General features: G+C 36.1%; 1 protein-coding gene across 4 annotated transcripts in view; it reads right to left on the reverse strand.

The window, feature by feature from the left end:
* Positions 1–240: 240 nt before the first annotated feature.
* ANAPC10 (anaphase promoting complex subunit 10) overlaps positions 241–27,053 on the reverse strand; it is a 43,879-nt gene continuing 17,066 nt past the window's right edge. For 2 of the 4 annotated variants that reach the window (XM_036424441.2, XM_036424440.2), the window contains exons 4-5: positions 25,822–25,942; positions 241–521 (exon numbers count right to left, since the gene is read on the reverse strand). In XM_036424441.2, coding sequence (XP_036280334.1) covers positions 291–521; positions 25,822–25,942 — 352 coding nt within the window. In that variant the 3' untranslated portion in view covers positions 241–290. Of the gene's footprint in view, positions 522–4,149; positions 4,174–25,821; positions 25,943–27,053 lie in introns of those variants that run through there. The other 2 variants (XM_036424443.2, XM_036424444.2) reach the window with 2 other exon arrangements.

Genomic DNA, 27,053 nt, shown 5'->3' on the forward strand with positions numbered 1-27,053 from the left:
TACAGCCTGGGTATGTGCCCCGACTGGGAATCAAACCTGCAACCTTTTGGTGTATGGGACAATGCTCCAATACCAGCCAGGGCATAAATTCATTTTTAATATAAAATATGTGAGTGTTATTATATGATAAAGAAAATAAAGATAGTATGACCCAAATTTTATTTTTTAAAGCTAATATAAAATACTTTTCAAAGCATATAAAAATTGCGAAACAACTGAGGATTTTTCAATAAAGATATATTTACTGACCAGAGAAAACAAAGGTATGTTTAATGACTTCTGTTTCCAGGTCACCTTATTGAACGATACATCATGAAATCAATAGTTGTACATCTAGGAAATTTACCAATGGAGCTCTCTTCCACTGGTGTATATATTTTAATTTGTCTCATGTGGGTGTCTCTTCCATTTTGGTGATTGGCTAGAACAGCAATCTGTATCATGAATGTGCGAGTTGGCTTCTTATGGTTATCAGTTAAGGGAACATGAATCCAGCCACTTGGTTCCACCAATTCAAGTTGCTGCCAGGAAAAGAAAAGTCAGATTAGGTTTGCACCCAATGAACATAACTTACTATAATGAATACATTCTAAAGTTGACTTATCTGTGGATGGTGTCAGGTGGGTATTAGACTTACCAAGGTGATGATGTAAGTTATACAAATGCCACTATGCTGTATATCCGGAACTAATATAATATTGTATGTCAACTATAATTGAAAAATTACAAATTTAAAAATAGAATAAAAAATAAAGTTAAGTTAAAATTAACCTCTTGCTCATCGAGAAAATGACAGTATGATAATAACCATTATCAGTTACTGGAAACATTTACCATGTTCTATTTCTATAGTTGCTAAGCACATTACATGTACCATCTTAGTAGGCAGTCTTAGTGTTAGAATTAGACATGTGTAAATGTATACATCCAATGGAAGGTAAAAGCAGGGAAATAATCTAACATGCTTCTGACATATTTTATTTCAAGAAATATGCCTAATACATCCAAAATCATACAACAATCAAAATCTATATAAATTATAAGAATACTAAGAGAAAATCAGTTATTAAATAAGCATCAAACAAAGCTTTCTTTCTTGGGGATAGTAAGTGTTTATCTAGTCTTAATGATGATCTAAACCTAAAATCTAGATTTTTAATGTTTTTTAATAAGAAATTACAGATTAATTTTTTTAATTTAAATTTTCTTTTAAACAAGAGTCCAAACTGTCCTTACTTCACAAGGAAAGGAAAACCACAAGTCAAGAGGTAAACCAATGTTTCTAAGTTTTCCTAAAGTACTTTTAAAACATATTGATATTTTAATTGCTTAATTAAAGGGTACAAATGAACTACAGATGCATTACAAAAAAATATAGGTTTATCTTATCAAGACAGTCAAATGGCAATGAGTGTCAAAAACTCTAACTCGGGGTTCTGTGAGTTACTCTAGAAAAACAATTAAATAAATGCCATGATATCTTCCTTTTTCTTTCTTTAATTCTTTTATCTTCTTTCATTCTTTTTCTTTCTCTTCTCTTTCCTTCTTTATTCTTTCTTTGCATTTTTTTTTAAAGAAAGAGGGTGGGTAGAGATGGGGCAAGAGAACTGTAATAGTATTTAATACTATTGTAAATGATTTCCCCCTTTTATTAGTAACTACAAAATATAAGAATAATTAAATTTCTACCCCCATGGCATTTTGGTCAGTGACATTTTATAAACTTCCACTAGAACTAACTCAAAATGAGTCCATCAGAAACCAGATATATCTGGATTCTATCACTAACCTTTTATTCATTCAGGCCACAAATACTTATTAAGCACTTAAAATGTTCAAGATATTGTTCTAAGTACAGTTAAGCATACAATGCATGAACCCAAAGCATATTTCAAATCTTTCAAAAAAAGCTTAGAAGCATACAAACATCCTCTATGGCTTCATTCAGTTTCTTCTTGCATAAAGTAAAGGGATTGGACAAGTTATCCAATATCCCTTCCAGCTTTGACATTCAATGAGTCTGATTAAAAGAAGAAAGATGTAGTAGGCAGATACCCACATCATTCCCCCAAATCTGTGACCTGTGAATATGTTAACATAGCAAAAGGGACCCCGCAGGTGCAATTAAGGTAAAGATCTTGGGATGGAAAGATTATCCTGGACTACCTGGGTAGGCCCAAAGAAATCAAAAGGGTCTTTAAAAGAGGAAGGCAAGAGAGACAGAGATGTGATGAAGAAGTAATGGTAGGAGTTATACAACCACAAGCCAAGGAATGTGGGCAGCCTCCAGAAGCTGGAAAAGGCAATAAACAATTCTCCTAAAAAATCTCCAGAAAAGAATGTACCTTGCTGACACCACGATTTTAATCGACTAGACCCACTTTGGACTTCTCACTTCCAGATTGTACGATAATAAATTTGTGTTGTTTTAAGCCACTAAGTGTATAGTATCTAAGTGGTTATAGCAGAAATAGGAAACTACTATAATAGATATACATGGGAATTAAGAGGAGGGAGAAAGCACTTCTGGTTAAAATAATCTATTCTCCAAGTAAATGTACAATAGTAAATCTCAATAATGAGCAAAAAATGAAATCAAGATTCTAAATTCAGCTCCTTACTAATGTAATGTTTTTGACAAATTTAACCATTATTTCTGAGATACAATGTTATTTTTAGAGTATTTTAAACACTTTAGTGTACAAAAAGCTATATTAAGATTTTATAACATATATAACTTTTGGCATGATATATTCAGAATTATGAATGTAGTAAATTATTCAATAAATGCAATTAATAAACTATTTCTTCCAAACATATAATAAAGTTTATTGATCTCAATCATTAAAAGTACTATATATTACAAAGTATATATAGCTGTTAATGCCTCTCAGATGGTTTCACCATCAACTATATTGCCTGGAAGTCATAAACACCAATTCATGTGTCTACTTCACTTCTATTGTGCCCAGTTTGAATTCTCAGAGTCATCTCTATAAAGTTATTATTCTTTTTTTATTAAAGTTTACTATTCTGATACTGCCATATTTAAACTTATTTCATAGATTTAAAACCTTACATGCCTATAAATTTAAATTTTTGAAAATGATTAGAAGATTAAGATATTTTATGCAAAAAAAATTTTTTTTTTTAATATTTTCAACAGAAAATTAACAAAAAGCAAAATTTTGCCACAATAACTTTCTTTTTCCCCCTTCCATTTCTGGTTGAATGTCAATAAATGAAAATCGCATCACCACTAAGATATACTTCTTTATTCCTCTTGTTCTTTCTGCCATCTCCCCCTTTTGGTTCCTTTCTCCATATAGTCACTCATTTGAAAAGTTGTTATTTTTTAATTTTTCACCTGCTAGTTATCTGTATCCCATTCCAATCTGAATTTTTCCCTAACGCTGAAACCAATCTTGTCAAAGTCACCTGTGACCTCTCACTTTGCCATATCAATTCTTTAATACAGCTTTATTCTGGATTTTCCTCATCTATTGATAATAATGTGCCTAACCAATATCTATTTGTATTTAAAAGTTTTAAGGCTTTTAAAGCTTTATGTAATATTGTAGTTTAAACATAGTTTTGTGTACAAAAAGATATAACATGGTTTACTAAAGAGAATTTTGTTAATGACAGAAAATAAATGGTAGTTCCGTAAAGACAGATTTAAAGACTGAAGTTAATAATATTAATGCTAAGGCAATATGATACCTGAAATTCTCCTATATAATTGTATCCAGACCCATGACTTCAGGCACCTCAAGTGGATGTATGCTGGTGATTTAAAATTTTATATCTCCTTTAAGAGGCAGCTTCTTTTTCTTAATCCTCACCCGAGAATATTTTTTCAATTCATTTTTAGTGAGAGTGGAAGGGAGGGAGAGAGGAGAGAAACATCGGAGTGAGAGAGACACATTGATTGCTTGCCCCCCGAATCTTCCCCAACTTGGGCAAGGTTCTGTGACCTTGGCTGGGAATCTAACCCGTGACTATTAAGTTTCCAGGCAGATGCTCTAACCACTTAGTAAAAGTGGCCAGGGAAGGAGGCAACTTCTGAAGGTACAAGCAAGGGAACAGCACAGCCCTGGAGTTAATGCTCATCCCTGCTTGCTTCTCCAGTCTTATCTTGAGTGGTCTTTCATCTAATTTCAGTTATATAATCTGCAATAATGCAAAAATAAATTTATACTATGAAGGAAACTGACTCTGAAAATATTCCAAAGATTAGAGATGACAAAGAGATATTAACTGTATTTCATTTTTTTAAAAAATGGGTCATCTGTTGTGTGTGTCTGCAAAAAATTTTTTTTTATTTAACTGAAATTAAATTAATTGCTTGAAAAATATAAGAAAATAAGAGATAGAAAATAAGAATTTTGGTAACTGGATAAAGGAGGTACCACAGCTAATCGATGTGAAGTCAGAAGAGAGAACAGAGAATAAAAATATGAAAGAACATAACAGAACCTCCCAGAACTAAAAGACAAGTGTCTCCTCATTGATGGGATCCACTGAGCACCCAGCACATGAAGGAAACATTACACACACACACACACACACACACACACACACACACACACCACACACAAGCAGTTATGGCATAGCATCGTGAAATTTCTAAACATCAAGGATAAAGAGATTATAAATGCTTCTACAAACAACAATAGGTCACTTGCAAAGCATCAAAAACCAAGTGTTCCTTAACATTTACACTAAAAACTATGAGGCAATGGAGAATGTGCTTAAAATTGATGAAAATTTTCTTCCAAACTAGAATTCCATACCCAGCCAAATCATCCCTCGAGGGTGAGATTAAAATTAAGTTTTCAGTCATGCAAGGCTTCAACAATTTTACCTCCCATGTGGAGTATGCATTCCACCAAAATAGGAAGTAAATCAAAAAAGATGAAGACCTGGGATCTAGAAAACAAGAGATCAACCAGCCAAAACCAGTTTGGCTCAGTAGTAGAGCGACAGTCTGTGGACTGAAAGGTCCCAGGTTCGATTCCAGTCAAGGGCATGTACATTGGTTGCGAGCACATCCCCGGTAGGGGGTGTGCAAGAGGCAGCTGGTCAATGTTTCTCTCTCACCGATGTTTCTAGCTCTCTATCCCTTTCTCCTCCTCTCTGTAAAAAATCAATAAAATATATATATTTTTTAAAAACCTACTGCTTATCTATTAAAAAAAAAAGAGAGAGAGAGACAGATCTATCAAAGAGAAGGTGAAAGAAACTCCTAGGATGATGTTGAAGGGGTATCTTAAGAAGACAGCTGTTAGTTAGTCCAGATCTTCTGAGAAACCAAGACATAAGTAGATATACCAGATATTTATAAAGGCAAATGTCTTTGACAGAAAAGGGGAGAGCCAGGGAAGGCTGAAAGAGCTGTCAGATAGTGATGCAGGGCTGAGCCCAGGGGAAGGAGACAGGGAAGGAAAGAAGACTGGGTGGATCATGTTAGATTGCATTGCAGTTCCAGGGAAAGTTGGGCAAGGCTCTCAGGGACTGCTGGAGCCCAGGCTGCCTGTCAGGATTCCAGGGTCCCCGGGAGTGGGCCTGGTTTATTCCAATACCCTGCTGTACTCTCTCAGTGGCTGGTGGAAGGCCTGGTCTTGGCACTGTGGTGATGGATTTCAGAGAGCACTGGGGCCATCAGTAAGTAACTCCTATGGATCACACTTCTAAGAGGAACATTCTCATGGCCATCTATGGTAGCTTTGTAATGTATTACCTTGGCCTAACCTAAACTACATTTCTCACATGTTTCTGGTGAGATGGGGCATGAAATATTTTCATACATGATTAGGAGGGCACAAGTGAAGTAGCAGCCATTTTGTTTTTCACACTCAAGTTGAGGTTAGGAGCTCTTGTCGATCACACATGTTGTCACTTTCTACTGGCCCACTTCGCTGTCATGGGACAACAGCGGGGCCCACAGACTTCAACCTCCCGAATGATGACATGAAAACAGCTTTGCAGATTTATTTAAGCAATTCCTACTTGTGTAAGGTATTACATACTGCCACCCACCCTCCCACTACACACATATATACAAACAGTTCAGTCCCAGGTCAGAATACATACTAGAAGCAACCAATCAATGTTTCTCACTTTCTCTCTCTCCCTCTCTCTCCCCCCGCCCCAACTCTTCCTTCTCTCCTTCTCTTCCTCCCTCTAAAAAAATCAATATGAACATATCCTAATAAAGAGGGAATATGTTAATTGATCCTCGTGTCATCGCAAAGATGGCAGCACCTGCAGCCAATAAGGAGGGAATATGCTAATTGACTGTCACACACTCAAAGTTGGCAGCACCCACAGCCATAAGAGGTGACGCTCAGTCCCCTCAGCCCCCCTGGGGCAGCAGGTGTGCGGCAAGGCTGAGCCCGCCCCCCGGCAGGCACAACCACTCCACCCGCCTGCCTCCGGAGTCCTCCAGTCCCCTCAGCCCTGGGCCAGCCCAAGGCACAGGCAAGCCTCAGATGGTGACTGCCCAGCCGCCCAGGGCCACCCGAGGCTCAGGCAATCAGGGCTGGCCAAGGCTTGCACTGCAGGCAGTGGCAGCAGCAGAGATGTGATGGGGCATCGTCGCCTTACCCTGATCGCTGAGTCACCTCCTGCCCCTGAGGGCTCCTGGACTGTGAGAGGGGGTAAGCCAGGCTGTGGGGATCCCCCCTCCAATGTGTAAATTTTCATGCACTGGGCCTCTAGTTTTAAAATAAAGGAAAAAAATGTGGATCCAAGAGAGTATATGTGGCTGCTTCAAAGAGTATTTTATAGATCTGTCAGAGAATTTAGATAACTGATAATAATTTTTTTAATTAAGCAGGAAAATGAGGCAACCACTAATTCCAGAAAAATAATATTAGGTCTAAAAAGGAAATTTAAGCATAGAACATGACATGAATCAGCTATAAATAATATGTGGTCATAATAATGAAAATGTGCATAATAATTTCAGTAAATACCACAAAAAACTCTACTAGTAAGATGAAGAGAAGGAAAGTATCTACACTAATAAAAGAGAAACATGCAAATTGACTGTACCTACGCTACACCCACCAGCCACGCCCATCATCCAATCAGGAGCAAGTATGCAAATTAACCCAACTAAGATGGAGGTGGCTATGGAGCTGGAGCAAGCAGGAGGCTTGGGTTGCCCCTGGCGATAGAAGAAGCCAAGCTTCCCACCTGTCCTGGCCAGCCCTGGCCTCCACTCAAGGCTACAAAGCTTCAATTATAAGAAGATAAATAAATCCCAGATACCTGCTTCCAGCTAGCCCTGGCCTCTGCTCAAGGAGGCGCTGAAAAGAAAAAAAGGAGGGGCTGGGAGCTTGAGTCACTGGGGGATGATCAGACCAGGATGGGATGGCAGTTGTGGATGATCAGGCTGGTGGGGGTCGGGGCCATTGGAGGTAAGCAGGGGGGCCAGTTGGGGGCAAGCAGACTATCAGTGGGGGTCAGATGGAGGTGATCAGGACAGCAGGGGCGGCAGTTTGGAGTGAGCAGGCCAGCAGGGGGTAGTTGGGGGCAAATAGGCCAGTGGGGAGAGGATGTGGGGGTGAGTAGACCAGTTGGGGGGGGGGGCATTTGGGGGTGAGAAAGCCAGCAGGCAGAGTGGTCAGGGGCAATCAGGCAGGCAGGCAGATGAGCAGTTAGGAGCCAGCAGTCCCTGATTTCGAGAGGGATATCTGACTGCCGGTTTAGACCCAATCCCTGTAAACCGGCAGCAGGACATTCTCTGAGGGGGTCCCAGATTGGAGAGGGTGCAGGCCAGGCTAAGGGACACCCTTTCCCATGTGTACAAATTTCTATACTAGTAAGATGAAGAGAAGGAAAAGTACATTAGAGAATAAATGAGATTATAGAGCTAAGTCCTAATGTTTCACAGTAAGATATCATTAGATCATGTCTTCAAATATACATACACATTATTTAGAATTCTACATTTCTATTAAAGTTATCTATGGACATATGTTATTTAGAAATTAAAGCAAAGAAGGCTAAAATAACTAAGAGGATTGCTCCCAAAAGCAAGATGAGGATGTTAGAGAAAGAAGTACTATTGTTATAAATGCTATTGCAGTCCTTTTGGACTTTTAACCTATGTACATGTTTTATTGTATAAAAGTATATTTGAAACCTTAAAAATTAAACTTAAAAAGATGATAAAAATATTTTTTAAAACTAAGGAAATTACCACAAAAAGTTAACATGGTGGTTACTTCTATGGGATATGAAAAGGATTGTGACAGGGAAGGGAAGAGGGTATACTCCCAGCTTCTGGGATGCTCATAAAGTTCTATTTCTTACATTAAAAAGTTATATACACATATAAACTGTATATAAGTGTTTTATGGACTTTGGGGAGGAGGGAGTGCTAAGTACACACACACACACACACACACACACACACACACACACACACACACACAAATTGCAAAATCTCCAGCACACAGTTGCAGAACTTTTCATGCTATAAATGAGGTGTAGCTTTTCCCAAGTCATTGATATTCCAGGTAAATTATGATTTGCTATTAAATTGGCTCTAAAATATGTTTTTATTGATTTTAAAGAGAGAGGAAGGGAGAAAGAAAGAGAGAGAAACATCAATGAGAGATAGAAACATCGGTCAGCTTCTTCCTGCACACCTCCTACTGAGAATCAAGCCTGCAACCTGGACATATACCCTGACCAGGAATCAAACCTGCAACCTCTAAGTACATGGGATGATGCTCAACCAACTGAGCCATACTGTCCATGGCAAAATACATTTGTTTTAATCATCCCAACACCATATCCCTAACTCATAGATGAGCAACCTTAAATTCAGAGAGGTTATATAATATGTTGAGGGTTACCTAGCCAGTGCAGGATTAAGTTAGGATTTGAAAATAATTTCCAACCAAAACCCTGAACATCAAAGTAATAAAGTAGTCTTCAAGTATGTCTGCCTGAAATAAAAATAAAACAAGAATATATTCTGATATCAGAAAAAGTGAATAAACATCAGAAATTCAAAAAGCTATAATCCTGCATATGCTTTAAAGACAGATGGTACTCTGAAGAGGATTGGGAAGAATCTCATGATCCTCATTGTTTCCTATTAGTTATGGGCCTAGATGTAAAGCATGACAATGGGAACACACAAGTGCTTGTTACAAGTCCAGTCAGAGGTGAAAACCCTATTATATTAAAAATTACCCTGTTGTATTAAAAATTAAAAGCAAACATCTCTGGTATTCTCAAAAACAAGTTTTCAAAACAGCTGAACTAACTACCACCTCCCTGCATCACCCCCCCCCCCCCCCCCGCAGCAAACACACACATTCTGCTTGCAAGATCTGTGATTGCCATTGGTCCCATAACTCATATTTATAATAAATTTTGTTTGTAAAAGTACAAAAAGCCACCTCATAATTTTCTTTCAGTGTTTCTACAAATCTAAAACATCTGTCTAGAATAGTTAAGGTGGAATTATACAAAATGAATATTTTGGGAGTAAGAAGTAGTGAAATGTATTTAATATGAATTTTTAAAGTACTAAACTAGCTCCACTACTTATTACATAGATGTTATGAAGTTTGACTTCACCTTGACTTAAATTACTATCATTTTGAGAAAAATGTTAACGTGTTTCCTCAAACTGCAATCAATGACAACTGAGTAGGAAAGTAAAGACATTCATTCCTGTTCTATTCACAAGCACCAGTGGACAGCCCAGTGGGGAAATGGCAGTGTGCCAAGTTGCCCTGTGAGCAATTAGGCTTCCTGACAATCAGAAGACGCAGGCGTCTTAGGCCCTTATAAAACTAGCAAGCTAAGGAACTGATGCCTTTCCTTCCCTTTCCTGGAGGCACAGGCCAGATAAAACTTGTTTAGATGACAATCTTTTCCATCCATAGGACTAAAAGAAAAGTTAAGACTAATAAAAAGCAAACTGAGGAGAATCAGGTGAGAGATTAGCAAGTATCACTGCCTACTGGACCTATTGACTAAATGTAGTAACTGGTCCCACATAGATAGTAATCTCATTCTAATAATCAGAAGAAACAATAATTAAAAGATTGATATAACAATTATGAAATGTAAAAGTGCTTTTAATTATGAAACTCAGAGTAAAATTCAGAAGCAAACAAACTTGAAATTATCTCTCAATGAAAAATAGTTCAAATGGGTAAAAACTAGTTTCAGCAAAAATGTGGAAATTTTCTAAGAAAACACACACAAATGATGTTGAATGATTCAAATAAACCTTAAAGGAGTCTGGGCAACAACTTCCATTTCTCAAATTTAAACCTGAAATTCTCTATTATCTGGTAAATGCTTTCTCTTCTTGAAGTTTTACAAGTTTGAGTGAAAGGTTCAGACTGCCAACACACTGGACTACATTTTGCAAGTATGCTGTGTGTCTATGATATCCAGCAGCATAATAAGAATTAAAAATGAATAAAGTAAATAAGGTTAAAAATTTATGTAAGAATCTATAATATACTCTCTAATACATTCCTTGATTAACTAGGTAGGGCCAACTGAAAAAATTTACTAATGCAATATTAAGAAGCCATATTCAGATACATATTTAAGTATCTGAATTTCAAGTGAAAAACAGGACAATTTTATGACATTTTTATATTCACCTAGCCAAGATACACTTCACTTCATAAATAAAATATGTGAATTAATCCTCCAAATATCTCATTATTATCTCAATACTTTGAAATTTCATTTACAGTTTTTAATTATTTTATAGTCCATAAACATATAAGCCTTTTTTCTACTTTTTAATGTGCCAGTGACAATCATGTAATATACATCTATGACAACTGAGACTATAAACAGAAATCCTTACAAATTTAAAATATAAGGACCAACAAATGTTTCACTACACTCAGAAAACACAGAGTCTTTATTCCAAAAGGAACTTTCGGTAAAAAAAAATGATGTGTGAACAGCAGACACTGATGTTCACACAAGCACACTGCAGACAACCCAGCAGGCGGTTTTCTGTTTTTTTTGGATTATGCTCTGGAGGTGCTGGCACAATGGAATTTCAATACCATAATTGTTTATTTCTCTGTGTATCTTTAAAATAGCAGGTAAAGAAAAAAAAATCAACTACAAAAATAACAAAACAAAATGTTTTTAATTCTTTTCAAAGGATGTAATTTATAACCATTACACAAATAGAGAAGAAGCACAAAAGGGGGGGAAAGAGAAATAAAGTAATGTTCCAAAGGTTCAGTTTACAAGGACCTCACACTAAGGTTTTTTTTTTTCTCTGCAACCCTTACTAGAAACAGTATTATTTGCTAAAAATGCACTAGCTGCCAAGAGCCATGGTCCATCTAAAGCAAAATGCTTAAGATGGAAACAGAGTGTTAGTACAGAAAAAAGGGCACGATTCAGTGTACAGATTTCTGTGAAACCTACTTTAAAAAGAATAAAATCTTGATTTGGATATCTTTTTGACTGAAAAATAATAGCAAAAATCTATAATATATGTAGCACTGTATTGAAACAATAAGTTGTAACCCAATTTCAAACTTTCTAATTAAACTTTTTTTTTCTTTTTTTTTTAAATCATTGGGAATTCAACACTAGTCTTGGTTCACATGATAGAACAATGGGAAAATTTTCCGAGTGGTTGAACACTAACCCTGACAAGTGTGGAGAGCCAACTACAATACATTATATGGTAGCATAACCTGCCACCCACGTTGCTGAGAGAACAGCTTTCAAACACATGCACTGAGCTGTAAAACCACAAAATCCCTTATTACACATTGTCTTTCTTACTCTAGGTGAAATATACCATCAATTCTTTCCGTTATAAATCTTTTTTTATTACTATTTTTGAAGCCCACTTAACAGTTTGATTGTCTTTTTCTTACAAGATAAAAGATGCTTTAAAAAAATGCAACAGGAATGTTATCATCCTTCTACTGTACTATCATACAATGATATCTGCTGCACAATTTCTCTAGCTCACTTTTGGTGACTCATATCCCCCAAATGAGTTTTAAGCTAAAGTTATTTTTTTCCCCTTTAAAAGACCAACCCCTAATAATGGTTCACTAAATTTGTTAAAGCATTTGAAAACATTTGCTTTCTTTAAGAAAGACTAATATACTGCTCTGGGGGTTCTTTAATAAAATATATGGTTTGGAGAGAGAGAGAGAAAGAGAAAGAGAGAGAGAGAGAGAGAGGGAGGGGGAGAGAGAGAAATTATGTTGTCTCTGTCTCTTCCAATATTTCTCCCTTCCTCCACTCTGGCACAATCCAAACCTCAACCAACCAACCAACTAACAAACAGCCATTTTTAGGTTCAAGGATATAATGGTGCTTCAGACATTTGTCATTTATTGGTAAATGAAGCAAAAATGCAGGACAACAAACAAGCTTCATCCTCATTAGAGCACTATGCTCTGTCAAAGTTGTTACCTTTCAAAAAACAGCTCACTGCAATAATGACTACCGAACCTATACAAAGGGGTTTGAGATACAGAACAAGAAGGGTGAAAATATAATGAACCAAAAGACACTACTTTTACAGAGATTCAAATACAATACTTTTTAGAGATTCAAGATGTTTAGAATAATTTCTAAAGCTAAGTATTTTCCTCTAACATTTTGCCTAATTAATTTCCCTCCAAAATTTTTCCTCCTATATTTTACATTTCCCTTCCCCCAACTTCCGCCCACCAAGACTCACCTCCACCCACAGCCTGCTAACCCCATCATAGCATTCCAGGATAGTTACAGGACATAACAGTTTCTTCTGGGGTTTTCACTTGCAAAGTTGTTGGCAAAGAGAATTTTATATGTGTTTCTATTATACCAACACGGTCAATTATTGTTGAACTACTGGTCTTTCTGCCTGATGAATTATTCTTGGTGAATTTATTCAAATGGGACCTTTCCTAACCTATAACTGAACTCAACCAATTAACCTCAGAACCCAACAATGCTGGTATCTAATGGGATTTTTAAGTTAATCCTAACAGACCAAAGTAATGTCATTTCCTCCAAATTGGTGGTATATTATTTGATAGAAACTTTATATTTTTCTCAAATTGAATTTGTACATTATGGCTTATGGAAGTTGACCATAAAAAATGTTTAAGCTTTCTAAAACCAATAATCAGCTATTATGCTTTATATTTGCCTATTTGGTTTATACAACTAAATAAAGAATATGCAAAGTAATGGCTATGTATTGTACCAGCTGGGTACTGGAAATATCCAGGGAACACTTTGTAAAGTATATGGTTATCTAACCACTATGCTGTACACATGAAACTAATACAAAATATTGAATATAAACTATAATTGAAAATAAATTTTGAAAATTTTTTAAAAAATAATTTTTTAGTCGGGAGCTGGGATGGTTAAGAGAATCCTGTAATTGCTATATCCAGTGCTCTTATCAAGATGTCTCCCCCTAACAGGTTTGGCTCAGTAGATAGAGTGTTGGCCTGTGGACTCGAAGGTCCCAGGTTCAAATGTGGTCAAAGGCAACTTTGGTTTCGGGCACATACCCAGTGGGAAGTGTGCATGAGGCAGCTGATCGATGTCTCTCTCTCATCGATGTTTGTGGCTCTCTATCCCTCTCTCTTCCTCTCTGTAAAAAATTAATAAAATATATATATATTTTTTAAAAAGATATCTCCAGGGGTGCAGAAAGTGCTGTTACTCTCCCAAAAATTAATGTGGGAATAAATTTGTATTTTACTTTAAATATTTAAAATATATTCATATTGTCAAATATCATTTATTTTCAAAAAACACAAAAGATAATTTGCTATTACTGAGTGTTGACTATGCATCAGGCAATATGAATAAGTGCAAACTTCATCCTACTTGTCTCAGGAATCCAATGAATGAGCATTGTTATCCCTATTCTGTGTATGAGGGACTAGATGTGTTTCAAAATTTCACACAGCTAACAAGTGGCAAAGCTGAGGTTTAAAACCAGATCTGTCTACTTTGCTAAATTGTAGTCTTTCAACATTGCTTGGCCTAAAAAATATGAGATAATTCCCAATCATCTCCACGTATTATAAATAATTGGATCATAGAGTATAGCCAAGTTTCAAAACCATTCTATCCTATATAAAAGGCTAATATGCAACTCGTCCCCTCAACAGGGAGTTCGACTAGGGACAGGGCCATCCAACCACCCATGGCCCCTGTCCCTGGCCGGCCCCACCCCCGATTGGCCCCTCCACTCAGCCGATCCAGCTCAATCAGGCCTGATCAGGGCAGGCCAGCCTGACCCCATCTGTGCATGAATTGGGGCACCAAGCCTCTAGTAAAAGAATATTATCCAATTAATGTACCGAGAAACAACTAGGAGGAGATGAATAAATGAATAGGGGTGTTTTGATAGCCATATAATTGTATCAACACTGAAGTTTTATTACTAGTAAGACAATACTCCAGTTTTTTTCTTATCAATTCTAACTGAAATAGGCTCTTACATATATGATCTTTCATACACAGGTCTGTACCCACTCACACACACACAAACTCATCCAAACTGTCACATACAATGCTGTTTCTTTTTTTTTTAATTTAAATTCTTTATTAAAATATTACATGTCTCCTTTTTCCCCCATTGACCTCTCCCCAGGTGCTCCCACTCCCAGCCCCTCCAGCACATGCCCTCATCCCCTACTGTCTGTGTCCATTGGTTATGCTTATATATATGACCCCCCCCCCCCACCTTCTCTCTGAGGTTTGATGGTTTGTTCAATGCTTCTATGTCTCTGGTTCTATTTTTGTTCATTAGTTTATGTTGTTCATTATATTCCAAAAATGAATAAGATCATGTGATATTTATCTTTTTCCAATTGTACTCTCAGTTTCTAAGAGTATTGTCTATTATTCCAGGCCACAATGAAATGAAAAGCTATCTTAATACTATAGGTATCAAGGCACAGAATTTTTTTGCAAAGGATTTTTAAATATATATATATATATATATATATATATATATATATATATATATAAATTGATTTCAGAGAGGAAAGGAGAGGCGGGGGGAGAGAGAGAGAGAGAGATATCATTGATGAGAGAGAGTCATTGATCAGTTGCCCCCTGCAACCTTGATCCCCTACCAGGCATGTGCCATGACTAGGAATGGAACTGTTACCTCCTAGTTCATAGGTCAATGCTAAACCAATGAGCCACACTGGATGGGCACAAAGAAGGATTTTAAAAATAAGTTGAGCCAAAACCGGTTTGGCTCAGCACTAGAGCGTCGGTCTGTGGACTGAAAAGTCCCAGGTTCGATTCTGGTCAAGGGCATGTACATTGGTTGCGGGCACATCCCCGGTAGAGGGTGTGCAAGAGGCAGCTGGTCGATGTTTCTCTCTCATCGACGTTTCTAGCTGTCTATCTCCTTTCCTCTCTGTAAGAAAAATCAATAAAATATATTTTTTTTAAAAATAAGTTGAATAACTTCATATAGTAATATTTTAAAACTATTTGATCTAGTGACCCAACTTAACATATATTCTAGCAAAAACTATATTGTGATAACCTCTGTTTCTGCTTTACAAATTTCAAACAGAAGTCATTGGTTCAATTGTTAGGCCAAAGTGCCATAAAAGCAAATGCCTATTAACAAGAGCATTTCCAAAACTCAATTGCTACTCTCAACTTCCTGCTATGAGAGCCTTCAGAATGGCTAGGGTGACTCTTGGGGTTCATTCACTGCTTAGTGGAAATGTTTATAGAAATATTTATACAATTAGGATAGAGCTTTTTTGGAAAATATTTGCTGGGCTAAATGTCATGGCAGTTAAGATGTACATAAATAACATATTTTTTTAAAGTCCATTTATACCCCCCATTCTACAAAATTATTACTATTAATATTGTGTTAGTGTAAAAAAATATATCCTATAGAGAAAGTCTTAGGGCTCAATAGTAAAATTCAAAGTTATCAATATTACAATAAGTCAGCTTTGCTTGTATTGTAAATAAATCTAATCAAAATAAATACCATAAGCACAAAAATATTTCAAAATCAAAGTAAGTATCCAAGTTAGTAAACTATTACCTTAGCCAATAAAGAGAAATCTAATATTTTTACACAGTTGGTCAACATGTGATCAAATGGGTCATATAAGAAAGATTAAAATTACCCTTCCAAAAGTCACTAAATAATAATGCCACTGATACTGTAGTTTCAAAGTATTAAATCCATATATTTAATTCAATGCTAATGAAAATTTCATTAAAATAAAAAACAAATGACTAGAAAACCCACGTAAGATGTATGCTCTGTCCAACTTTGGACAACTAATATTGAAATGCCAAATATCAACATCAATTTTTTAAAAAAACCACTTCATGCTTAGATCTAGCAGTATGGAATTGGATCCAAGACAACTATCTACTATCTGTTACCAGAACATGCCTTAATAAAGATAAGACACATTTATCTAGCACAGTCTGACCTCTTACAGTCATGTATGAGTAAGGATAAAGCAAGCAGCCACAAAATTAAAGGAAAAAAATAAGTATGGAAGGACATAAACTCACATTGCCTGGAAAACCTACTGTGTATTTGGCATATTACAGATGTTTTTATATACATTATCTCATTTAATCTTCACAACCACCCAGTACTGCAATTCTTGTTTTTTTTTTAAGTAAATAAACAGAGGCTCAGAAATAACAGAGAAATTTGCCCTGTGTAGCAAAATAAAGAACTGATAATATCAAGATTCCAACTCGGATCTGACAGACTCCAAAACCCACAATTAAAGCAGCATGTGGCAAAGATAATCTAGAAGCATGTTCCTTCCTCTGGCGTAGGTCTCATCCTTCTGTCCCACTTTGAATACAATATTTAAAACTCAGATTGCAGATTATGAAACAGACTGGGTTTTTGCCCCATAAGCCAAGGTTAGAGAACTCAGCGTACAATGGTGAGTACAACATGACTCTAGGGGAATAGCAGCAAGTTTCAAATGACTACAACTTCAGGTTAAATGGAGTTCAATGAGTCATGATAATTCCATGCTACAGATAATCCTGAACTTAGTAAACAGAAACTTTTCAAATTTGAATTCCATATCTGCATTAAATAATCCTATCAACACAAAGCTACTCTTCATACAAAGTAAGTTTTTTAATGCCAGAAACACCTCCAGTGCCTTTCACTAATTTTCTCAGAGAAAGAAGATTTTAACAACTAGGTTTTACAAGCTAGTTGAAAATAATTCTGACTTTTTATCCTTTTATTACCTTAAATGGAAGCAGCTACCTTATATACTGAAGTAGAAGAGTGAAGGCAGGCAGAGATTTTTCATTTCTCGGTTTGTTCTTATTCCCTAAAGTGCCACAGATCACTTTTGGGCCATGATAAGAGGCACGTTATGAGTCTCCTAGATTCTCCCAAGGTAAATTAAAATCCTGTAAGCTTCTTCAGAATTTCTGATACCTTAGGGCCAAGCGCTCACAGACACAGTTCACAGCCATGGGGTTTGATGCAGAGATGCTGCCTGTAGTTTCCAGGATACGTACTGCCTCTTTATAACGCTCTCTGCAAGACAGATCCTGAACCCAATTTTTGCTTTTCACATTTTTCTTAAAAGTAAAAACCCTTTTTTAGATTCTTTCAGGTATTGAGATAGGTCTTTCTTGAAAGTAACGTGACATAACACGTAGTTTTGAAAAGTGAGGAAGACCTGTATTTTTTCCTTTTTTAAGACTTTACATTTTAGCAGTCTTAGATTCCCAGCAAAATTAAGAGGAAGGTACAGAGATTTCCCATATACTTTCTGCCCTACACAAGCAGTGTCTCCCCCCTTATCAACACTGGTCCCCCAGAGTGGTGCATTTGTTACAACTGATGAACCTACATGATATCACCCAAAGCCCAGGGTTTACATTAGGGTTCACTCTTGGTGTTGTATATTTTTAGTTTTGGACCAGTATATATTGGCATGTACCATTACAGTATCATACAGAGTATTTCCAATAACCTAAATACCCTCTGTGCTCTGCCTATTCATTCCTGCCAACCACCCTTAACTCCTGGCCACCCCTGATCTAAACTGTCTTCTTAGTTCTGCCATTTCCAGAATTTCACATAATTGGAATTATACAGTACTATATGGCCTTTTCAGATTGGCTTGTTTCACTTAGTAATATGCATTATGGTTCTTCCGTGTCTTTCCATAGCTTGACAGCTCATCTTTTTAGTAGAAAATAACGACCGTTGTCTGGATGTACCAAATTTTTATGCCAAAAGCATTAGCATAACAAGTATCAATCAATTTTCAGTAGAATGCATGTAAAAAGTAAACAATTTTTAAATACATTTCAAAAATCTGTAGTCACTCTATTCCCTGTAGTTCACCGGCTCATCTCCCCAGCTACACACTTCAATTTTTCTTAATAATGTGAAGAAATGTTTTGGTAACTTGCAATTTAATGTGATCTTAAGGGGTAAAATGATGATATATTAATTACATGTTGATTCCCACTGACTTCCTATGTGACAATGGACAGCTCACTTATCCTCTCTGTCTCATTTGTAAAATAATCAGCTTGAATTTGATTAGAAGTTGCTAACTGGTGGCCCTTAGCCACATTTAGCCTGTAGACATACCATAATAGTCAAGTGTGTTTTAAAAATTGGGAAATTTAACATTCAAATCTAGATTTCTGATTTCCCTTTAAAAAGTATAATTGGCAACAATGGACCTACATTCCCATGTGCAACCAAGGCTCAAAATGAGTAGTAGCTGTCCCTTGGAGAAGATATGAACTCATGGTATCACCATTAATTCTGAAGTTTCTTTAAGCTCTAATGTTCTCACATTGAGTTAGCCATAGAGCAAACGGTTCACTTAACCTAAGTATCAGCTTTATTTAAATAAAGGGATAGTAATTACACCAACTTTGGAGAGACAAAATGAAAGAGTGAGTAGTGCTTGCTTAGCACAATGGCATTCCTGAAGAAAGTGCTTAATAAACAATAGAGGCAATAATGAACACAAGTAATGGTGAACACAATAACTCAAATACAGTTCTATGATGGCCCATCGACTCTAAATCAAAATTGATATGCTGATTCTTCTCTTCCACAACTTTGCTACCATCAAAAAAGAACATCAACTATTTGTCTCTCATCTTTGGACATTACTCTTCTTCACTTACCACATATAAAATAAGAGACTAAGGGAAAAAAAATGAAGGTTCTGAGTGGACTCACTTCTAATAAGATATACTTTAAAATTATGATACAATTTTTCAACAGGTGGTTTTCAGCAAGACTTGCTGCATCTCTTTCTACTGCCACTACTGTTCTGATCAGGGCCATTTTAGCTGCCAAGAATAAAGATTCACTCACCCTAACTGGTTTGACTCAGTGGATAGAGCGTCGGCCTGTGGATTGAAGGGTCCCAGGTTCAATTCTGGTCAAGGGCATGTGCCTTGGCGGCGGGCACACACCCACTGGGGAGTGTGCAGGAGGCAGCTTCGGTTTGGCCCGGCTGGTGTTGTTCAGTGGTTGAGCATCAACCTACGAACCAGGAGGCTGCAATTTCAATTCCTGGTCAGGTCCATTGAGCCAAACTGGTCCCGGCCATTTGTTTTTTATTTTAATGAAATTTTCATTAGCATTGAATTAAATGTATGGATTTAATACTTTGATACTACAATTCCTGGTCAGGTCACAGGTTCCGAACCATATGCCTGACTAGCCAATGAAAAGCCCTCTATCTAAAAAGATTACAAAAATCAGTGACAAAACTAATCTCATTAGCTTAACCTTTCTCTCGATCCTCATCACAATGTTCCTTAACTTTCTATTCCATTTCTGATTAATGGCAACATTCAAACAGCTGCCAACCCTCTGAAGGTTTCTAGATGTTCCCTCCTACCTACTTGAACTCCCAGCCCATATTTCAATTATACCTCAAGTACAATCAGTCACAAATCTTTTGATTCTCCTTCATATGCATCGTTTTCTCTAGAACCCAACTTAGTTAAAATCCTCATCATTTTCACCTGGATATTACCTACCTGGTCTTCACATTGTTCTAGCCCCAGAATTCCCACAATTAAATTTTACCAATGGCTTCCTCATTTAAAGTCTAAACTCCCTAGAAGTTTGACAATAAGCACATTCTGACTTTTGCCTATATATATTTCACAGTAACAAATTATATATTTATTTCCTCCAAAAATGTAAGCTCCTTATATGCAAAGGCCATATTACCATCACAATAAATGTGCTAAGTGAATAAATATTTCGCTGGTCTTTCTTGCCACTCGCTCCCACCCACCCATCTTCCAGGCATAGTTAACTACTCACTGTCATCATGCCACACTCTCAGGCTTCCACTCCTGCCTGTGCTCTGTGCCCCCTTTTAGATGCCTCCACTTCATTATCCACCTGAGCAGGCTTTACATTTGTCCTTAAGATTCAGCTGAACCATCAATTCTTTCAGAAAAACTTTTTCTCTAATATTCCATGTGTTCCCGTAGCCCCCTGTATTTGCCAGTGTAATTGTTGATATTTAGTCACCTGCCTTAAAGGCAGAAATGATGACTGTCTTTGCCGTATCCCCGGTTTCTAACACAGTATCAGGCACTTAGTAGGCCCTAAATAAATATTTGCCATCTGTCTTGTGTGGTAATGCCAGACTACATCTCTTTACAAATCTGTAGTCTAAGTTTGTGGTCTAAAAGAACCACAAAGATACAGAAATATTTCTCTTTTAAAAATATATACACCGAAACCGGTTTGGATAGAGCGTTGGCCTGCAGACTGAAGGGTCCAGGGTTCGATTCCGGTCAGGGGCATGTACCTTGGTTGCGGGCACATCCCTAGTAGGGGGTGTACAGGAGGCAAGCTGATCAATGTTTCCCTGTCATCCATGTTCCTAACTCTATCCCTCTCCCTTTCTCTCTGTAAAAAATCAATAAAGTATATTAAAAAAAAAAAAAATATATATATATATATATATATATATATATATATATATATGATACTGTTTTGCAAAATAATTTAGTTTTAAAAGAAAATATAACCCATATCTTACTTATCTCAACTCTATTTTGGAAATAATATGTATATAATTATGAATAATTTTTAATTGCATATGCTTCTTTTAAGAGAGGGATAAGAGAGAATAATATTTGTGGCCTAAAAATTATGTGTATCACACCAAAACATTCTCTATTCATTTCAAAGATATTCTAAAGTTAGTTATGAAAACTAATCTTTTTAAAATCCTCACCCAAGGATAGGGTTGTTTTTTTTTTATTATTTAGTTTTAGAAAGGGAGAGGGAGAGAGAAAAACATTGATTATAAGAGAGAAACATCGATCAGTTGTTTCCCATACACGCCCTGACTGGAAATCCAGCACATAATCTTTTTTGGTGTACAGGACAATGTTCCAACCAACCGAGCCACCCGGCCAGGGCTATAAAAACTGATTTTTAAAATTACTTTCTTTTAGCTAAATTCAATAAAAACCATTTTTTCCAAAGATTCAATAAATTAAACACTCAAACCAATATATGTTTGTGGATACTACCTAAATCATCCCACTTTATATCAAGTTGTTTAAAATAGGCCCCTCATAAGATCAATTAATAGAGTTAGAGCCTTTGTCTACATCTTCTTATTCTACCACACACATTAATGGAACTCAAATTATAATAGTAAATGTTATTTTAATAGAAGAGCTGACTTATTAACCACTTCTGTCAAAGTACCATATATGGACTCCCACAGCCAGGCCACTGATTTAATACACAAGGTAGAGAGCCAAAAGGCTTGTCTGCATGGAAGAAAGGAAAAATATCATTATAGCTCTCTTAACATTGAAGACTTGGCTAAGACACTTCTTTTTTAAAAATCACTTGGTAACAGCTCTATTATCTGAAGATGAAAACAAGGTTTAAAATTCAGTTAAGTGTTTAATCTTGCCCTCATCAATATTTTATCCTTTTGTGGCAAAAGGATAAACTTTGATGACAAATTTTAGAAGCATAATGCTAACAATGAACCAAAGGACAAGTTACATATATGCTGAAAGTATCTGCTTAACTTTACTTGTTTTTCACAGAACTGTATAGAAATAATTTTGAGAGCTGTGACTATATGTCTAATAAACCATTTTAGATTTATATTTAAGTACAAATATTTCTACTATAGTTTTTAAAAAGAAAATACAGTCAGTTCTCAGTATCTGGGAGTTCTACACCTGTAGATTAAACCAACTGTGATTGAAACACTTGGGGGGTGCGGGCAGGGGGAAAGGGGGGCCAGAATGTTACCCTGTTGCTAACATGTATAACATGTACTATGTAGTGAGGCCTAGGATGGTTGCTTCTATACTGAACATGTACAGCATTTCTGCCTTGTCATTATTCCCTAAGCAACACAGTGACAGCTATTTACATAGATTTACATTGTATTAAGTATTATATGTATTATAGACATGATATAAAGTATACAGGAGAATTATATGCATAACCAATGGACACAGACAATAGTGTAGTGAAAGCCTGGGGTGGGGCAGGGGCTGGGAGGAAGATGATTAAGGAGGTTGGGGAAATTGAGGTACTTCTTCAAAACTATCAACAATAAAAATTTTAAAAATAAAATATTCAGGAAGATGCACATAGGTTAGATGCAAATTCTGTATCATCCTATATAATAAAAGCCTAATATGCAAAATGACCAAATGGCAGAATGACCAGTGGAACGACCCATAGCTATGATGCGCACTGACCACCAGGGGGCAGACACTCAACCCAGGAGTTGCCCCTAGCCCATAGGCCCCAAGCCAGCCAAGGTGGGTGCCAGTGGGTCCTCCCTACCCCCGTTTGCCCCACCAGTCACCCTGCAGATCGGCCCTGATTGCCGGCCAGGCCTAGGGACCCTACCCATGCACAAATTTTATGCAGCGGGCCTCTAGTTTTATATAACAGACTTGAGCATCTGTGTATTGGGGGATGGGGAGAGATGACTGTAACTAATCAGCAAATTGATAAGGACTTTAAGTTTTATTGGTCTTTAGCTAGGGATGTTCTCTAAAATGTTAAAATGGTCACATGTATGATATATTATGATTTGATTCCTCAATCTGAATAAAAAAATAATTTCCTTCACACATATTTTCTCTTCTGAGAGCAAAAGAGAAGAACATTAAACCAAAACATAATGCTAACACGTAAAGGTTTAAAAACTTAAAAAGCATGTACATCTTTATTTGAAAACTTCTCTTGAATACATGAACATAACTTCCTGCTTAAAAGTAACACAACTGAAATAAAGTATTCTTAAAAGACAATGACATTAAGATTCATGTTAAATGAGTGTTAAATATTACTTCTATTTAGAAATAGTTTCTTGTAAAAGCAATAAATTATAAACATAAAATATTCTTAGATTGTTGGTTTACAATTTGTATAGGATAGATAATTTTGAGAGAGATAAGAAGAAAGTAGAATGAACAGCATAATTAAAAAATGTTCTATTTGGCCAAAGCCATTAAGCAGAGATTATAAACTTCACTTCCATTTTAAGTCCCTTCTCATGTCTAGAGGTTAACAAATGCATTCTAAAATAGTAAAGGAAATGCCTCATCTCTTCAGAGGGATTTTCAACAAAGGTAACAAAGACCTAGATATAAAGTCATGCTCCAACACTGAAATGAAGGAAAACATATGATAGAGAAAGTCATTTTTGGATAAATAAGATAGCTATTAGCTTTTTTCACTCTGAACCAAAAATTCTTTATTTACTACTCAAACCAATAATAAAATTACAGAAGATAGGTTTTTAGAGCGTTTCAAGTAAACAAATCCATAATTTCTAGTAAAAAAGGAAAACCTATTAAAACACTCTAATACACACTACACCCTCGAGTGGGCAAGTATCCATGGAAAAATATAAAGATTTAGTTTGATTTTCCACTCAGTTAAATCAGTCCTATAACTAATAAAATTATGGTTCTCAAACCTCAAATTTCACATTATTTTAATCACTGACTATCTGAGTTAGAAGTACAGATTTTTTAAAATAGCAATTTAGATCTTACAGAGCAGTAATGTAAGAAATAAAATCACAATCTGCTTATATATTCCCTTAAAAAACAAAGTGCTTTGAGATTCTTATTTCTTCAACTTATAAAGTGAAAAAAGATAAACAGAGTAAATCCCATTAAAGATGTATAATTAAAAGATGAAGTACATTTATATCATGAATTGCAAAGGCAGCACTAATATTTTAAAGCAAAATATAAGAATTATGGTTCCTTAGTGAAAACTGTGGCAGAAAAGCAGTATGTTCATTAAGTTTTTCAGGAAAACAACTTACATTATCACCTGGTAATATTTAGTATTACTGGTCTCATGGGGCTATGTGGTCACTACACAGAAATATAAACACACTTAGAATAAAATTAAGACACTACCTAAAAGAGCCCTTATTCTATATGGCTAATGTTTTGGCACTTAAATGATATAACAGAAGCAAAAACTAGATTAAAAGTATTCCACAATGGCCCAAATGTCAAAGTTTCTCCAGTTTACAACAGAATACAAAACATATATTTAACACATAAATATAGAAATCATGTGTGAAGGTGTGCATTTCCAAAATGTATCAAGGAATTTTTGATAAAAAAAATATACATATATATATATATATATATATATATATATATATATATTCTCTAGGAAAAACTAGTACAACGAAGAACTGCTTCAGGTCTTGAACTTATTAACTAAGAAGTGAGACTAGTAATTAAAGGACAACAGTGACATCTAGTGAACATTTCAAATATATACCACATATATCTTGAATCAAAACTTTATTTCCAGTGTTTCACATATTTCAACCTGCCTGAGCAATTATATGACAAATCTTTCGTTTTAAACCAATATAAGGCAATTCTGATCCAAAACGACTTCTCAATATGATGACCCATTCATGTGATTAATACAAGTAAAGACAAGGTCTTAATATAAACAAGTCAAGTAAGAGTCCAGGCCAACAAGTTAACTAAAAGTATTTCAAAAATCACAGGTGCTTCCCAGATCCCCCAGAACCAATGAATTTAAAGCTTTTAATTATTATTTGAGTTCAATGATTTTTCTGACAAGAAACAATGCTAACTCAACTGGCTGGTTTAATTAGCATATTATACTTTTATTATTATAGATTTACTAGAGGCCCAGTGCATGAAAATTTGTGCACTGGAGTAGGGAGAACAAGAGGGAGGGAAGGGAGGGAGAAGGGGAGTGTCCCTCAGCCCAGCCTATCCCTTCTCATAGTCTGGGAGCCCATCAAATCTGGAATGTCCTACTGTGGGACGATTATGAAAAGGCACCGCCTTCATCACCCTGCTGTAGCTACTGGCCCCTTGCTTCTTAGCATTGGCCCCACCCCCTACCCACTTTTGGGTGGGGGGTGACCTGGGGCCAGGCCGGCTGGGGGAGGGGCAGTGGGAGGTGGAGGCACAGCAGGTCACAGCCTGTCCAGCCTCTGTGGAGGCATGGTGCCGGGATTAGGAGGCCTCTCCTGCCCTAGGCCCTCGCAGCCACTGTGGCTTTGTTCGGATGGATGTCTGGAAGACATCTGGTCTAATTTGCATAGTATCCTTTTATTAGTATAGATTATTGTATTATTTTCCATACAAATGACTGTTTCTCTACTTTTGCCCACCCCTGAATTAACATTTTAATCTCTCTGAATATCAAACATGACTATCTTCTAAAGAGTCTGATTGATACATAAATATTTTTAAAATGTGAAAACATACCCGAATTTCTTGAAGGTTATGGAAATTATTTCCTACTCTGACTGAAATCTTGCTTGGAGTATAGCTTTCATCAGATTTGTAATCCGCATAAATGCATAATGTCTTCACCGTTGTTTTTCTTCTAAAAAGCAATAAAATAAAAACATGATCTTTATCTTATGGAAAGATTATATCCAAAACATCTTATCTTCTTATTTTAAAAATCACTGTTTGCTAAAATGATTATCTAAATAAAAAGTTTTGATGTTCTTTACTTTTAACAATGATAAAAATGAAAAACATGTAAAAAACATAGAACATAGATACATATTTTGCTTATATAGACAGGCATTGCTTATCTAGAGCAAAGTCAAGAACCAGATGTGAGCAAAGAAGAAACAGTTAAGCCAAAATAGAATCATACAAAAACGATTTGAAAATGATAATTTTGGAGGTGTGGAACTATGGGAGATATTTTTCTTCTTTATCTACCATGTGTATCGGTTAATAATGTAGATTTTGTAATCAAAGAAAACATGATAATTTCAAGAGAAACATCAAAAGTGCTTTATCCAAAGTAATGTCCATCGCTAGCTATGCATTTCCCCCATCTTTCAGGTAATTTATGGATACTGTCCCTATAAAATGTGTCTTGTTTTGAGGCAAACCATTCAGAGACCCAATTTTCCACTTTTTCATTCGTTTTGAAGTGCTGTTCAGAAAATGCATGTGCCATCGATCTGAACAAGTGGTCATCTGAAGGAGCAAGGTCTGGTGAATATGGTGGGTGGGTTAATACTTCCCAGGAAACATCTTTTAACGTGTCTTTTACTGGTTTTGAAGTATTTGATGGTGCGTCATCATGAAGCAAAATTACTTTGCCATGTCTTCTGGCACATTCTGGTCATTACACGATCAAAGCATGGTTCAAATTATTTGTTGTTGGTAGCGATCAGTATTAACGGTTTCACCTGGTTTTAGAAGCTCATAATACAACACACCTTCCTGATCCCACCAAACAGAGCGTTGTCTTCTTTCCGAAGCGATTTGGCCTTGCAGTCAATGTGGATGGTTGACCTGGATCAATCAATGATTTTGTGAGTATGGGATTCTCAAAATAAATCCACTTTTCATTGCCAGTCACTTTCTTTCATGCAGTTGAAGCAACATTTTACTGATCACTTTCAGTTTTCCATTTGTCTTTTGTTCAGTTGATATGGCACCCATTTTCCTTCCTTTAAAATATTTCCCAT

The sequence above is a fragment of the Pipistrellus kuhlii genome, unplaced genomic scaffold (genome assembly GCF_014108245.1).
Source record: "Pipistrellus kuhlii isolate mPipKuh1 unplaced genomic scaffold, mPipKuh1.p scaffold_m20_p_8, whole genome shotgun sequence".
Lineage (NCBI taxonomy): Eukaryota > Metazoa > Chordata > Mammalia > Chiroptera > Vespertilionidae > Pipistrellus > Pipistrellus kuhlii.